This window comes from Sarcophilus harrisii, chromosome 3 (genome assembly GCF_902635505.1).
Source record: "Sarcophilus harrisii chromosome 3, mSarHar1.11, whole genome shotgun sequence".
Classification (NCBI taxonomy): Eukaryota; Metazoa; Chordata; class Mammalia; order Dasyuromorphia; family Dasyuridae; genus Sarcophilus; species Sarcophilus harrisii.
Window position 1 is genome coordinate 593830621 of NC_045428.1, and position 16726 is coordinate 593847346.

A 16726-nucleotide genomic window follows, 5' to 3' on the forward strand; every position below is an offset into this window, starting at 1 on the left:
ACATTCCCTATCGAATTCCTCATCCTCTTCTGGCTCCTGTTTGGTCCTCTTGGACCATTGGTTCCCATCCTTTTAACACCATCAATCTAACAGACCCTTCAGCTTTCTCTTCCAATCTAATCATTCTAGAAAATGAGTTTTGGACTATTCTGGTTATCAATCAGATCAAACAAGGTATGCAGATAGGGAGTAATAACACTAAGAGCTATAAGGCCAAACCAAAGGAGCTGCTCCCACCAAGCCAGGACCACCAGGAAGTATTGAACGGTGAGGTCCAGGTCTGTACAGGAACATGAGCAAGTTTCCTAATGTTCTTAATGATTTCTTTTACTAGATTTCCATTGTCATCAATCTTTATACAACAAATATACTAATTTAGTTTCACACAAACTCTCCCTTACTCAGCCAACAAATAATCCAGCACAAGTCTGTGTCGTAAAACAGCCTCTCTGGTTTGAGGAGCTTGGTCAGCCAAAAGATCTGGTGCCTCAGCCGTAATCTCTACAACTGCTTGAAACTTAATTATTCTGTTCAACATATATATTGGGGTTCTATATCCCCAACTTCTGAATGAAATATTTTAATTAGCCACCAAATAGGATTGGGACATAAACCAATCTTTTCCAATCCAGTAGCCATTGTTGAGTTTTCCAAATATGTTGGCATATTGAGAGCAGCACTTCAACAGCATTATCTTTTTATGTTTTAAATAGTTCATATGGAATTCTGTCACCTCTACTAGCTTTATTGTTAGCAAGACTTATTTGACTTCAGTCTCCAGGATGTCTGGCTTTAGGCTGTAATCATGCCATTATAGTTATCGATGATGTTAAGATCTTTCCTCTGTAGTTCTTTTATGTATTATTATTATTATTTTTTTGCTATCTTGTCTTAATTTCTTCAGATTCTGGAACAATTTCACTCTTTTTGAACTCCAAAGACGTTGTGCTCAAGATTCTGTAAACTAGACTTCAGCAATATGTAAATCAAGAATTATCAGATTATTTTCTTTTAAAAATTTATTTATTTACTTATAAAGCATAGGTATGTCTCATTCACCCTTGTAAAATCTTTTGTTCCAAATTTTCTCCACCTTCCTCCCCCCCCCCACTATCCTTATTGTTTTGAGTGTACCAACCAACTTAGTTGGTTGAATGTAAGATTCAGCATGTTACATATGTTGAAATGCATGTTAGATCCAATATATGTTTATATATTTATACAGTTATCTTGCTGCACAAGAAAAATCAGATCAAGAAGGAAGGAAAAGAAAAACTGAGAAAGAAAACAAAATGTAAGCAAATGACAACAGAGGGAGTGAGAATGCTATGTTGTATTTCACACTCTGTTCTTAGGGTTCTTCCCTGGATGTAGATGGCTCTCTTCATCACTGCACAAGTGGAACTGGTTTCTATATTCTCACTGTTGAAGGAGCCACGTCCTTCAGAATTGGTCATTGTATAGTCTTGTTGTTGTTGTGTATAATGATCTCCTGGTTCTGCTCATTTCACTTAGCATCAGTTCATGTAAGTCTCTCCAAGCCTTTCTTTTTTATTCTTTCTTTTTTTTTTTTTTTTTTACAGTGTGATTGTTTTTATTTATTTATTTTTTAATTAAATAACTTTTTATTGACAGAACCCAGGACAGAGTAATTTTTTACAACATTATCCCTTGCACTCACTTCTGTTCTGATTTTTCCCCTCCCTCCCTCCACTCTCTCCCCAAAGATGGCAAGCAGTCCTATACATGTTAAATAGATTACAGTAGATCTTGGATACAATATATGTGTGTAGAACCGAACAGTTCTCCAAGCCTTTCTGAAATCATCCTGCTGGCTGTTTCTTATAGAACAATAGTATTCCATAGCATTCATATACCACAATTTACCCAACCATTCCCCAACTGATGGGTATCCACTCAGTTTCCAGTTTCCTGCCACTAAAAAGAGGGCTGCCACAAACATTTTAGCACTTGGGGGTCCCTTTAAGATCCTTTTGGGATATAATCCCAGTAGAAACACTGCTGGATCAAAGGATATTCAGTTTGATAACTTTTGAGAATAGTTCCAAACATTTCTCCAGAATGGTTGATTTGTTCAATTTCACCAACAATGTATCAGTATCTCAATTTTCCACATCCCCTCCAACATTTGTCGTTATCTTTTCCTATCAGCTAAGGTGATCCGACAGGTATGTAGTGGTATCTCAGAGTTGCCTTAATTTGCATTTCCCTGATCAGTAGTGATTTGGAGCACCTTTTCATGTGACTACATATAGTGTTAATTTCTTCATCTGAGAATTGTCGGTTCATATCCATTGACCATTTATCAATTGGAGAATGGTTTGGACTATTACAAATTTGAGTCAATTCTCTATATATTTTAGAGATGAGGCCTTTATCAGATCCTTTGGATATAAAAGTGTTTTCCTAATTTTTGAGCAAACTAGTTTTCAAAGAGTCAGAGGAACTAGTGACCAAATTGCCAGTATTCAGATTATGGAGAAAACAAGAGAGTCCTAGAAAAACATCTACTTTTGCTTCATTGACTATACTAAAACCTTTGATTGTGTGTATCACAACAAAATGTTCTACATCCTCATGGGAGTACCAGGTCATCTTGTCTCCTGCAGAACCTGCGTGAAGGTCAAGAGGCAACAGTTAATACTGAACATGGAACAGCTGATTGGTTTAAGATTAAGGAAAGGATGAAGGATTAAGATTAAAGTAAAAGAGTACAATAAGGTGATACCCTATCACTTTATTTATTTAACCTATGTGCAGAGCATATAATGTGAAATGCTAGATTAGATAAATAAAAAACAAGAATTAAGGTTTTTGGAAGGAATAAATACCAACAATCTCAGCTATACAGATGATATATAGTGGTATATAGATGATACCACTTTGAAAGTAGAAAGTGAAGAGCAATTAAAGGTCCTTTATTAGGGTGAAAGAGGAGAGTATAAAAGCTAGCTTGAAGCTTAACATCAAAAATACTTAGATCTTGGCAAATGATCCTATCACTTTAGGCAAACGGAGGGAGGAGAAATGGAATCAGCGTCGGATTTTCCATTCAAAGATCTTTGCAGATTGAGACTGAAGCTATGAAACTAAAAGGTTTTTGTTTCTTGTAAGGAAATCTGTGACAAATCTGGACATACTGGATATACTGGACAATTACTGGACTACTAAATAAATAAATCTGGCATACTAAAAAGCAGAGAAATTACCTTGTTGTAAAGTTCTATTATCAAAGCCATGGTTTTTCTAGTAGCAATGCATGGCTATGGGAGTTGGATTGTAAAGAAATCTGAGTGCCACAGACTTGATGCTTTGAATTGTTGCACTCATACAAGACTTTTGAGAGTCTCTTCAACAGCAGGGACATCAGAGCAGCTAATACTTAAAGAAACTAATTTGGGCTATTCACTGGAAGGTCAAATACTGAAGCTGAAATCACACATGATGAGAAAATGGAACTAATGAGAAAATATTCTGACATTGGGAAAGATTGAAGGCAAAAGGAAAAAAGGATGGCAGAGGATGAGATGGATAGAGTATCATGGAAACAATATGCCTGAACTTAGACTTTGAGAAGCTAGGGGAGGATAAAAGGGTTTGGCATGTCCACAGGTTCACAAAGAGTTGGACACACTGAACCAAAAATGTCCTACCTGGACCACAAGATAGTGCAGTGACTAGATCATGATACTGGAGTCAGGAAGACCCGAGTTCAAAAGTGGTCTCAGATACTTACTAGCTTGTAAACCTGTATAAGTCAGTTACCCTGTTTTACTCATGTGTAAAATGGATTGGAGAGGGAAATTACCCTCTATTCTATTATCTTTGTTAAAAAAAAAAACTCTGATTGGGATCAAAGGGAGTCAGATGTAACTGAAATAACTCAACAACAGTGTTCTACTTGAGTAAGCTCTTTTAAGAGGCTGCAGTATCTCTACTGGATACCAGAGGGCACTAGAAACATTTAGTTGGCATAAAGTGTCTCATAAATCCTGATTGTTCCAAGTTTAGCCTAAGAGAGGAAATATTGATAAAGCATTAAAATATGGAATCCAATTTATTATGCTTTGGTTCTACCTCCCTTTAAAGGTATTATTTCTTTTCTTGAGACTCAGTATATGATCATATAATTTATTATACAGTATAAACTAAAATGGAAGACATGCAAAGCACTCCTTGGCCCCAATAGAGACATGATGCCCACTTCACTCCTAGATCTTTGGTAAAGAGAAGTCATAATACCCATAGCCAGGAGAAGGACATTTAATTTCCCTTCTCAGATTCATGGTTTCAAGCATATCAGAGAAGATGTGACTTTGACTTAGTTCACCAGCCCGATAGTGAACAAGAGTCCTTGTAGCTGTAGTTCTTAATTAATTCTTGTAGACACTACGTAGTCATGGCACAGCATTTGTTCCTGTCTGCTTAAAGGAAACCTCATGGTTTGTCTCTCATTCTCCTGGGCCTGCTACCAGAAGTTTGAATGGGAAGGGAAGAGGTTGACCACAGACAGTACCTCCATTTTTCATGCTTTATTGGGGCTCCTATCCCCATGATGGGAGATATCTCAGAGTTTTCTTTCTTTTTTTTTTTTTTAATGCGTCAATCCTTGAGCCCAGAGGTAGGTAAAAAGGCAAAGTTTTCTCATGCAAAAATATTTTCCCATTCCCCCATTATAACTTCTTTTTTCTTTTCAGAAACTATTGGCTAGCCTATTTGCCATCTTATTGTTTTGAATTGACTTTTTGAACCCAACAGTAGGGACTTTGCATTTATGCTCATTACATTCCATCTGCCCCAAGATTCTGGTGTTTTTGAATTTGTCTCTGTCATACATACACTAACACTCTCTCCTGACTCCATACCATTTGATAATTGTATGTTTATGATCACTGATAAAAATGTTGAACATTACAGAATTAAGGACACTGGAGAAGTCCCTACTGACTGACATCAACCCATGAGTCTCCATCATTTGGACCTTGTATTTACTATTGGGTGTGGTCATTTCTAGAGCATTTAGTCTTATTCTTGTTTTTTCAGCTCATAATAAAAGACCTTTGTGATACAAAGTCCTCACTTTATGTAAGGGAGACTGACTTACAGTGTCACTCCAGTAGTAAGCAAGAAAGCCGGGATTCAAACTAGGTTCTCCAAATTGTACATCAGGGAAACTTAATTCTGTAGTCACATAGAGTCTGAGACAGAGCTGGACCTCCTGGTTCTTTCCACAATGCTATGCTGTGCTTCCTGAAAATGGTGGGCCAAGGCAAATCATGCCCAGCCTGCTCAGAGCCCCATTCACTCTCCCTTTTGTCTTCCAGCGAGGCAGGGAAAAGGCTGGGTTTGGGGAACTGAGTATCTAGAACTAGCAGTTTGCTGGCAGGTAAGACATTTCTTGAGCTGAACTCTGTGTTGCGTGCCTAGAGGGACTCACACTTATGATATGATATCCAATGTGTTCTGGTACCTGAAGTGTTGGCCTTTGGGCCACACTCAGGGGAGCCAGTCGAAGGGTATGTGATTGTGGATGGATGGTCAGAGACAAGAAGAGAAAGGGGATTCTCTCTCTCTCTCTCTCTCTCTCTCTCTCTCTCTCTCTCTCTCTCTCTCTCTCTCTTCTTTCTCCTCCTCCTTCTCTTCTCTCTCTGTCTCTGTCTATCTCTTTTCCTGTCTCCCTCTCTGTCTCTCTCTGTAGGAGGTAGAACCAGTTTCTGCAGGGCTGGGTTGGGCCTTCAGAGTGACTAGACTGAGTCTGTAGGGCTCCTAGGAATCATTGAGTATAATCCTTACATTTTGCAGATGAAAAAACTGAGGTTCAGAGAAATAGGATGATTTGCCCAAGATCACAAAGCCAAGTAGAAAAGTTTTAACTTGAACCCACATCTTTTGACCCCAGTCAGGGTTATCCCTGTGATATCACACTGATTGATTTACTGCTTTTATCAGGCTGGTCCTTCTATTCCTTTGCTTCCTTGAGCTCACTTGGGACAGAAGTGGGCCAGTGTTACTATTTTATTAGGCCAGAGCAGGGAAGCAGAGATGTCCTGCCCACAGCCCCAGTCTATCCCTGCTGCCCCAGGCTTTCGGAGAAGTCTAGAAATGTACAACATTCACGCTCCTACCCTGGCATTCAAAGCCCTCCTGTCTTCTGTCCTTTTTGCCTACGCTCAATACTCTGGGTGACTTTTTGAAACTTTAGCAGGACCTGTGCTCTCCTAGCACCGAACCTTTGTTCACACAGTTGCCAGGAGTGACCTTCCTTTCCACCTCCTCTAGGAAGCAGTCCCTGATCTCATCCAGCAGCTTGTACTTCTGTAATAATCCCAGTAGAGTGCTGGGTCTGAAGTCAGGAGAACTCATTTTCCTCAGTTCAAATCCAGCCTCAGACACTTCCTAGTTGAATGACTCTGGACAAGTCACTTCACCCTGTCTGCCTCAGTTTCCTCATCTGTCAATGAGTTGGAGAAGGAAATGGCAAACCACTGTAGGGTCTTTACTTAAAAAACCCCAATTGGAGTCACAGAGAGTTGGATGTGGCTGACCAAGGAAACGTGTCATTCTGTATGTTCCAGTTCTCTCTGCATTTTTTTATTCCTAATTAGACTATGAGCTATATTGGGACAAAGAACGGCTGTAAATTAACTCTCCGTGTTCTGCATACAGTAGGCTCTGGAAAGTTTTTTTTTTTTATCAAATTGAACTGAATTGGATTTCAAAGCAAGGAGGGATTTGAGAGCTCACCTAGTCCAACTTGTTCAGAGAGGGAAAGCAAGTTATCCAAGGGAGCACAGCAAGTTGTTCATTCCAGGCCTGGAATCCTGACCTGGTCCCTGGTCCCACTTTCTTGAGCTGCCTCTTAGCTTCACCCAAGCTGAATCTCAGTTTATCCTTCACTCTTCTTTCTGTAATTTGCCCTGTTCCTTCCTGGTCTTTCCTTCCCATGTGGCCTTGGGGTTAGACATGGAGATGGCCAAGTCCACATGTTTACAGGCAATAAGACTGCGATTTCTGGTTAGAACGAAGATGGATGCTCATCGGGCTCCTTCTTTAATATGAGGGGATGCAATAAGAGTGTGTCCAGATTTCTTTCAGCCTGCCGTTCTTTCTTCTCCATTGTAAAGGTCCTTCTGAGCCCTAGCACTCTCTGTTCTAAGCCCCCTCCCAGCCCTGATATCCCCTATTCTAAGCCCCCTCCCAGCTCTGACATCCCCTATTCTAAGCCCCCTCCCAGCCTTAGCATTCCCTGTTCTAAGGCTTCTCCCAGCCCTGACATCTCGAGTTCTAAGGCTCCTCCTCCCTCTGATGTTGTCTAACATCCCTCCTAGTCCTGACATTCTACGTTCCACATTTTAAGTCTCGGTTCAAGTTTCCTTCCCCTTCCTTGTCTGAATTTTACCTTCTGGGCTGAAGGGCTGGTGTTCCAGGCTCAGAAACATCCACACCGACTGTTTCTTCCATTTCTGCAAAGGAGAGGGGAGAGGGAAGTTAAAGAGATGGAGAAATAGCCCCTTAGTGGGCCTGAACAAGGAGAAGAGGTGTTTTGAGCCTAGGACGAGGTAGGAAAACTTTGTTTTTTTCATGGTGGGGCAGAGGACTGTTCCCTTAGTGGAAGAGCTGGACGGGGGCTGGGCCAATGGACTCGGTAGGCAGTATGTGTTGCTACCTAGGTTATCTCAGAGATAGAACTAGGATGCAGCAATGGAGCATGGCCTCCAGGTAGCAAAATTCAAAGGGGTACATGCTATGAAAAAAATGAGTTATTCTATGACGATGTCATTGCCGATGTCCCCCCCAGGAAGGATGGGTTATGGAATTTTTCACGACCCACCCAACACCGCTCCAGGAGAAAGGCTACTTGGGCTTGCCCCCAGAATGGCCACCCAGTTACCCTATGGGGGGGCTTCCTTACTTCAGTGCTTTCTTGTTGATCCCAGCATACAACATGCACCCAAAGAAGGTGATCAGCCCTGCCCCTCCTGCGACGGTCAGGCAGATGGCGGGAACTCCAGAGAGGGAATAGACGGGCTCGGGCTCGATGGGCTCGACGGGCTCAATGTCCTCTGGAGGGGTTTTTAGAAAATGGGGAGATCGATGGAGTGAGGGCCCTCACCGGGTAATGGGATGTAACTCCCACTGGGTACGAGTCTGAAGCCTTCTGCTTCCTCAAGGCCCCTGAGCTCAGGAAGCCTTCCACTGACCTCTTAGCCCTGATTAAAGCTGCACCTTAGGCATTGTTAATGATACTGGTCAGGACAAGTATTAGATCACTTTTGCAAATGAGGAAATTGAGGCTCAGAGAAGTGAATTGACTTGTCCACAGTCACTGTGCCAAAAAGCAACAAGAGGCAGATTGGTGTTGGAGCCAGAGCCAGCATATTCTCCAAGGGTCACCTCCCACCTTAAATGCGTTTCATCTTTTTGGGTAAAGGATAGAGATCTCATCTTGTGCTATTCCCCCCTCCCCCACCCTCCCACAATGGAGCACAAGAAGATCTTGCTAAGTGCCCATTGATTGCTTTGGGGTGGGAGGGGGGCCATCAATGATGAACTCACTGGGCAGTTGCACCTGGATGGGGGGGGAGGTCAGTTGGCCCACGCTGTTCTGAGCCGTGCACGTGTAGTTGCCCAGGTCCTTCGGGGCCAGCCTCCTGATAATGTGCCTCTCTCCGGTCCCACACACCTTGCCATTAAGGGACCAGATGTACCGGGGATCGGGGTTTGCCGAAGTCACACACTCCAGAAGCACTGAGTAGTTGAGGTCACTCTCAAGAATCCCCTGAGGTGATTGTGGATACGATAGCGTCACTATACTTCCCGGTCCATCTGTGAGGGGAAGAGAGGGTCCCGGTGAAGGGGAGACTCTCAGGGTGCATTCTGGGAGAGACAACGTCAAAGAGACAGAAGGGTCCCCATAATTCCCTTCCAGTGGTTGGGGAGCAATATTGGAAAGGGGAGGTCAGAGCCAGGAGGGCCCTGAAGGAACAGGAGAACCTGGCCCAGTAAGCCAAGAACGACCATTATATTCCTGGTTTCTTGAGTCTGAGTGCAGTGTTCTTCCTACCAAAGTAGCCTGCCTCTTCCTTCTTTGGGCAGCTGTTCTAGACCAAAGTTTGAATGTCATGGGAAAGCAGGTTTCCCATCTCCTTAATCGTCCTAATAACTGGTGTTTATATAGCACTTTTAAGCTTCTAAAGCACTTTACAATTATTGTCTGATTTGATCCTCACCCCCACCCTGGAGGGTAAACACTATCATCATCTCAGTTTTACAGGTGAAGAAACTGAGGCAAACCGGTGGAACGACTTGTGACCGAGTCCGTGTCTGAGGCTGGGTCTGAAGCCGGTTCTTCCTGTGCTGTTAAATAGCGCATCCCACCAGGTGTCCCACTGCTGGATTTCAGAGCCCAAAAGTCACCATTTGCAAAATGAGGTCATTGAGCTAGAGCCCCTCACAAGGGCAGAGTGGTACAGAGCAGTCAGTGCCGGTAAGGGGGCTTGGATTCCTAACACTTACTGAGTCACTTTGGGTAAGTCACCACTACTCTGGCCTCAGTTTCCCCACCATAAAATGAGAGGGTCATCGTACCAAGTGACTTCTTCTGAGCTCTGGGTCTAGGGCCCTATGCTCCTCAGGGAGGGGTATGCCCCTGGCACAGGCTTTCTGCCCAGGGGGAGAGGCTGGAGCCAGCTTGATGAGCTTGGTCTCTTTGCCAGCCCATGGGGGTAGGGGTGGGGAGCAGGATGGGCGGCTGCCAGAGGCGGCCATTACTCACAGATCACGGTCAGAACGATGGTATCACTGGTCTTGTAGTCAGACTCGTTCCATACCCTACAGAAGTACGTCCCTTGGTCATATCGCTTCACTGAGTGAATGGTCAGCGTCCTGTTGTTGTTGGACAGCTCCAGCCGCTCTCCCCCCTGCAGCAGCAGGCCCCCGTTATACCAGAGGACCCTTAAGCTGTCTTCGACGGTGTGACAGGTGAAGACCACCGAGTCCTTTAACTCCAAAGCCACAGTCACGTTGGCTGAGATGTCCGGTTTTAAAACAAACTCTAGTTGGGACAAGGGAGTGGAGAAGTGAAACATTGAGTGGAAGTCATGGAAGACGGCTTCTAGTTTACCTGTCTCAGCTCGGTCCCTCCCTGTGTGCCCATGGGCCAGTCACTCAGAACCTCAGTTTTCTTATCTATAAAATGGGGAGGGAGGTTGGTCTAAGTGGTTCCTGAAGTTTTCCCTAGAGCCTAGATTCCCGCCTCCATTTTAGATGCCCTTGGGAATGTCTCATCTTCAGCATCTCCTCTGTTTCCTTTGAGGCTCGATCACACCTAACATCCCACAAATTCTCCTTGGTCTTTGATCTTTTGGGAAATATTTCCCTTGCCCCAGGAGGGAGTGGTGCTAAACCCACAGTGCCCATCCCATAGTAGCCCGCTTCAAAGAGGGCTGTCCCTTCTTTCGCTTTCACCTTCGTCTCCTGGGAGGAGGAGGAGGGATCCTGTGAGATTATTGGAGATGTGCAGACTTTAGATAGTTGTAAGTCCTCCTTGTTTTCTAAAGGAGGAAAGTGAGGCTGAGAGAAAGGAAGTGACTCACCTATTGTCACTGGACTGTAAGCACCAGAGGAAGGATTAAAATTGTGCTTCCTATGAGTCCCATTCAGCAAGAATCCTTGAGGCCCTACTATCTGCTGGAGTTGTGCTAGGCACTATGGAAAAAATGAAAGGGTCCTTGCCCTTAAGGGGCTTTCCTTCTACAAGGCAGCAGAAGCTCCTACAAGAACTCGGGGAAGGTGTTAATGGCCCACTGCTGACCCGGCTTACCAGTGTGTGTGCGCTGCACGTGGACGTAGGTGGATACCTTCTGCGGGCCCGAGTCAGTGTTCAGCACCAGGGAATAAAAGCCAGAGTCAGAAGGAGTGATCTTGCCAATTTCCAACGTGTTCCAGCTTGTCAAAGTCTCCCTGCTGGTGTGGGCAGGACCAACGTGCTGGACACAAGGGCCCGCCTGGCTGGTGGAAATGCAGTGGGTGATCATGTCAGGATACTGGGCCTGGAGCCCCGTGTACCATGTGGCATTGTACACACGGGCTGGGAGGTTCAGGGCAGTCAGCCTCACGTTGTCTCCTTCTACAGGCTGGTCTGGGATGGTGACGATGGAGACCCGAGCAGATCCCGGGTGGGCCCACAAGCTGAGCAGGGTAGCTTGGAGAAGGATTAGAAATGAGATTGAAGGCAGGGTGGGAAGATAGCTCTGGGAGGGATTCAGTGCCACCCTAGGGACAAGTTGGTGTTCCCTTCCCGGGATGTTCCTTTCCTGTGTAGTGAGTGAGAGCTGGGCTGTAACTTTCCCATATGCATGGTTAAATGGCCCCCTCTTTGGGGCAGCTAGGGGGCGCAGTGGATAGAGCACCAGCCCTGAAGTCAGGAGAACCTGAGTTCAAATCTGGTCTCAGACACTTAATACTTCCTAGCTGTGTGACCCTGGGAAAGTCACTTAACCCCAAATTGCCTCAGCAAAAACAAACAAACAAACAAACAAAAAATAAAAACCAAAACCAAAACACACAAAGAAGAAAGTATACCTTCTTTTCTTCCAGGGATGGTGTCATAAAGTATGGTCCATTTATTGAATAAAGAGATAGAGGACTTGGGATCCCAGGGCAATGCTATGTTTGGAGGAATCATGTAGAATCTTGGGCAATATTATTGCACTCACCCTCACCTGCCATTTTAAGGAATCATTCCTGCTAACTAGGTGCTTAGTGTAGTCACCACCTTTAGATTAACCTGGGGTGAAGCAATGGCTATGTCACCTTTGTTCTCCTACTGGAAAATGTTTGTGTGAGACTCTTGTATGTCTGACGAAGTATTTCATGCTTTCTGGATTCACCCGTTGGGCCACCTTGGGATCTCTCCAAGGTCCCGCCATCTTAGTCTTTGGTGATGACCCCTAAGGGTCTGTCACAGATATTTCCCATAAAGCCTGGATGAAAACATAGCTAGATGTCATGTTCATAAAATTTACAAATGGCACCAAACTAAGAAGGATGGCCAATACGATGAATGACATTTAGGTCCCCCAGAGATCACGACAGGCTAGATCACAGAAGAAATTCTAATAAGATGAAACTGACTAGACATAATTGTAAAGTCAGTCCCTTGGATCGAAGAAATAAAATCTCAAATATAAGATAAGAAAAACTAGGATGAATAGATAATTGTCTGAAAAAGACCCCCAAACTTGAGTAGACTGCAAGTTATTCCTAGTGTTCATAGGACAAGATAGCAGACACGAAGATGAAGGTCCCAGTTAACTGCAGTATGATAGAAAGGATTTCTGGGAGAAGAGAGATGATGGTCCCTCTGTACTCTTTACTACTGAGATTAAATCTTAGCTTTAATCTAGATTGCTACTTAGATTAAAGTATGGTGTCCTATTTTGGGAAATTTGATAGGCCATTGGTTGGTGGGGTTTCTAAAGGGAGGCAGCCAGGATGGAAATGATGGTACGAGACTTGGGAGAGTAGTGGGCAGCTATTTCCAGTGAGCCGAAGTGCCGTTACATAGAAGAGGGTTCCATTTGGTCTGCTTAGCTTATGAGGACAAAGTAAGGGGGCAAAAGGGCAAATTGAAAAGAGACTTCTTTGGTCTCAGCATAAGGATGAACAGATTTCCTAAAGATGGGAGCTGTCTCTATGTGGAATGTGCTCCAAGGCAACTGGGTGGTCTCTCCTCCAGGTTATTTAGATGGTTTCGGAGGTCTCTTCCCAACTTGGGGATTCTGTAAACCTGTGTCTCTGTAGCTAAGGATGGGGGCAGGGCTGCATGGAAAGAGCACTGGAGATACTAGATTCTGTTCCCCATGCTGTAACAAAGTAATCTTGAAACTTGGGGTAATTTAGTTGGCCCTTATGGGGAAGTTTCCCCATATCTGACATTAGATGATTATACTAGGTGATTTAAAAAAAAAAACACTCCTCTATGGCTCTGAAATTCAATGCTCTGTTCTAAGGACTTTGATGTGCTCCCCTCCGAGATCTTTGTCATTCTGCAGAGCATTTCTTGCTTGATCATTCTGGATTCTACTGCCCCTTTCAGCTCTGACCTTCTATATCATGTTTTCTAATGGCTCCTCTAAATTCCATGTTCTGATAGTCCTGCCAGACTGGACATTGTGACTGTCATTCTATATCTATGCATATGAGTGCCCGAGAGTCCCTGTATGGGTGCCCAAGAGTTTCTGTATGGGTGCCTGAGAGTCTCTGTATGGGTGCCCGAGAGTTCCTGTATGGGTTCCCAAGAGTCCCTGTATGGGTGCCCGAGTGTCCCTGTATGGGGGCCCGAGAGTTCCTGTATGGGTTCCCAAGAGTCCCTGTATGGGTGCCCGAGAGTTCCTGTATGGGTGCCCCAGAGTCCCTGTATGGGTGCCCGTGAGTCCATGTATGGGTGCCCGAGAATCCCTCTATGGGTTTTTGTGTCTTGCCCAGAGTAGTTGCATCTGTCTTATTATTCCAAGTGTGGGCTTGGATTGGTTTGAGCTCATCCTTGGATTTCCCATCTTCCTGCCCTTATTGATCACCCTAATCACACAGTGGGATGTGGGGATGATTTCCCCCTTACCTGTGAGCAGGAACCTCTTCCAGGGGCTGCTGTTATGGGGAGGATCACTGGACAGTAACATGACTGTGCTTTCAGGGGACTTGCACCTTGATTATTAGTTCTTGCCTTCCCTTCCTGAGTGGAATTGTTTTCTTGACCAGCAGCCGATGTTGCGCTTGTCCAATCCTGACCCCACAACAAACCTGTGTCTGTTCGTGTCTTTCACTTCACCAACTAGGCTTGTCTTGCTCAGGATCACATGGTCTGCCTGTTTGAGTGGACTTTGCCCTTGATCCTCCCTTTCCTGAGCAATACCCAAGTTCTTTTGCCTTTCCAGGTGAGTCCTTCCTGGACTTAAACCCTTCTTAACAATGACTCTCCAGGAACCTCTAGGGACTTATCAGCTTTCTCTACATTTCAAAACACTTCTCTACTTATGAGAGAAAGGCTCTGTGTGTGTGTGTGTGTGTGTTGCTGTTGTTGTTGTTATTGTGTGTGTATGTGACTTGAAGTGGAATAATAACCAGTTATATCTATATAATACTTCAAGATCATAATAACCCCATGGTTATAAAATAATGCCTTAGGTAAGATTATTTCTTGGGTCACCTGTCTCTGAGCTCTTTCTTTAAAAAAAAAAAAAAGGATTTATTTATTTAAAATAATACAAAATAGAAAAAGAAAAATGACAGCTAATAAACAATGTCATGTGCATATCAAAACATAAGAGGATTCAAAATATATAACAATAAATTTCTAATTCAAGAAAGCACATGTAATAATAGAAGACATTGTATTCAGAACTATCCATTTTTGCTTCCTTGAAGGTTTTTTTTTGTTCTCTTCATGCATTTTTTACTTTATTCTTTTTTTTTCCCTCTTTAATTTCCCTCCCCCACAAGCAGACAATTTAAGCATGGATATATTTATGTAAACGTACACACTCACACACACTATCTATCTCATACACCATACAGTCATACTCATAAACACACACACACACACTAACATATATACACACACACTCCCACATACACATACATACAGATATATCCACCCCCCCCCACATTCACACAGTCATAGACAAATAGATCTTCTCTGCTCCCATTTCTCCTCTAAGATGCCTGAGTCTTCTGCTCTCTCATCTCCAGGTAAAGAAGAGAAGAGGGGCCCCAGCTAGGTTTATCTCCTTTCCCCTGCCCATGTTCAATGTAGATTCTAGAACCCATGAGAAGCTTTTGTGATTAGAGAAGAATGGGGTGGAAGGAGTTTCTGGCTCATATTAGGAGGGGAGCTGAATGGTGATGATGGTGATGACCCTTGTTGAGTCCTCTGTGGGATGCAGCCAAAGCGATAATAAGAGGGAATTTTATATCCTTAGAGGCTTACTTGAATAAAACAGAGAAAGAAAAGATTAATGAATTGGGCTTGCAACTAAAAAAACTAAAAAAAGACCAAATTGAAAACCCCCCAATCAAATACTAAATTGGAAATTCTAAAATTAAAAGGAGAAATTAAAAATATTGAAAGTAAAAAATCTATTGAACTAATTAATAAAACTAAGAGTTGGTTCTATGAAAAAGCCAATAAAATAGATAAGCCTTTGATAAATCTGATTAGAAAAAGGAGGGAGGAAAATGAAATTAGTAGTCTTAAAAATGAAAAGGGAGAACTTTCCACCAATGAAGAGGAAATTAGAGAAATAATAAGGAGTTATTTTGCTCAACTTTATGCCAATAAATTTGATAACCTAAGTGAAATGGATGACTACCTCCAAAAATACAGACTTCCCAGACTAACAGAGGAAGAAGTAAATTGCTTGAATAGTCCCATTTCAGAAAAAGAAATAGAACAGGCAATTAAACAACTCCCTAAGAAAAAATCCCCAGGACCGGATGGATTTACATGTGAATTTACATGTGAATTTAAACATTTAAAGAACAATTGGCCCCAATGCTATATAAATTATTTGATAAAATAGGGAATGAAGGAGTCCTACCAAATTCCTTCTATGACACAGACATGGTACTGATACCTAAACCAGGTAGGCTGAAAACAGAGAAAGAAAATTATAGACCAATCTCCCTAATGAATATGGATGCTAAAATCTTAAATAAGATATTAGCAAAAAGACTACAGAAAATCATCTCCAAGATAATACACTATGATCAAGTAGGATTTATACCAGGAATGCAGGGCTGGTTCAATATTAGGAAAACTATCAATATAATTGGCCATGTTAATAACCAAATTAACAAAAACCATATGATCATCTCAATAGATGCAGAAAAAGCATTTGATAAAATCCAACATCCATTCCTATTAAAAACACTTGAGAGTATAGGAATAAATGGGCTTTTCCTTAAAATAATCAGCAGCATCTATTTAAAACCATCAGTAAGCATCATATGTAATGGAGACAAACTGCAACCATTCCCAATAAGATCTGGAGTGAAACAAGGTTGCCCACTATCACCGTTACTATTTAATATTGTATTAGAAACGTTAGCTTTAGCAATAAGAGCTGAGAAAGAGATTAAAGGAATAAGAATAGGCAATGAGGAAACCAAATTATCACTCTTTGCCGATGACATGATGGTATACTTAGAGAACCCCAGAGTTTCTACTAAAAAGTTATTAGAAATAATCCACAACTTTAGCAAAGTTGCTGGTTATAAAATAAACCCACATAAGTCATCAGCATTCTTATATATCACTAACAAAATCCAACAGTCAGAGTTACAAAGAGAATTCCATTTAAAGTAACTATTGATAATATAAAATATTTAGGAATCTATCTGCCAAGGGAAAATCAGAAACTTTATGAGCAAAATTACAGACCACTTTTCACACAAATTAAGTCTGATCTAACCAATTGGAAAAATATTAAATGCTCTTGGATAGGGCGAGCAAATATAATAAAGATGACAATATTACCTAAACTAATCTATTTATTTAGCGCTATACCAATCAGAGTCCCAAAAAACTATTTTAATGACCTAGAAAAATAACAACAAAATTCATATGGAAAAATAAAAGGTCAAAATTTCAAGGAATTAATGAAAAAAAATCAAATGAAGGTGGCTTAGCTGTACCAGATCTAAA

At 42.5% G+C, this 16726-nt stretch overlaps 1 protein-coding gene across 1 annotated transcript; it reads right to left on the minus strand.

The window, feature by feature from the left end:
* Positions 1-2384: 2384 nt before the first annotated feature.
* Positions 2385-13770, minus strand: LOC100915860 (carcinoembryonic antigen-related cell adhesion molecule 5-like). Its single transcript, XM_023501364.2, has 7 exons — positions 13643-13770; positions 10844-11224; positions 9797-10075; positions 8578-8847; positions 7934-8084; positions 7421-7484; positions 2385-2633 (listed from the first exon to the last, which is right to left on the minus strand). Exons 1-6 carry the CDS (start codon positions 13701-13703, stop codon positions 7451-7453), a joined length of 1176 nt encoding a protein of 391 aa, XP_023357132.1. The 5' UTR covers positions 13704-13770; the 3' UTR covers positions 2385-2633; positions 7421-7450.
* Positions 13771-16726: the final 2956 nt, after the last annotated feature.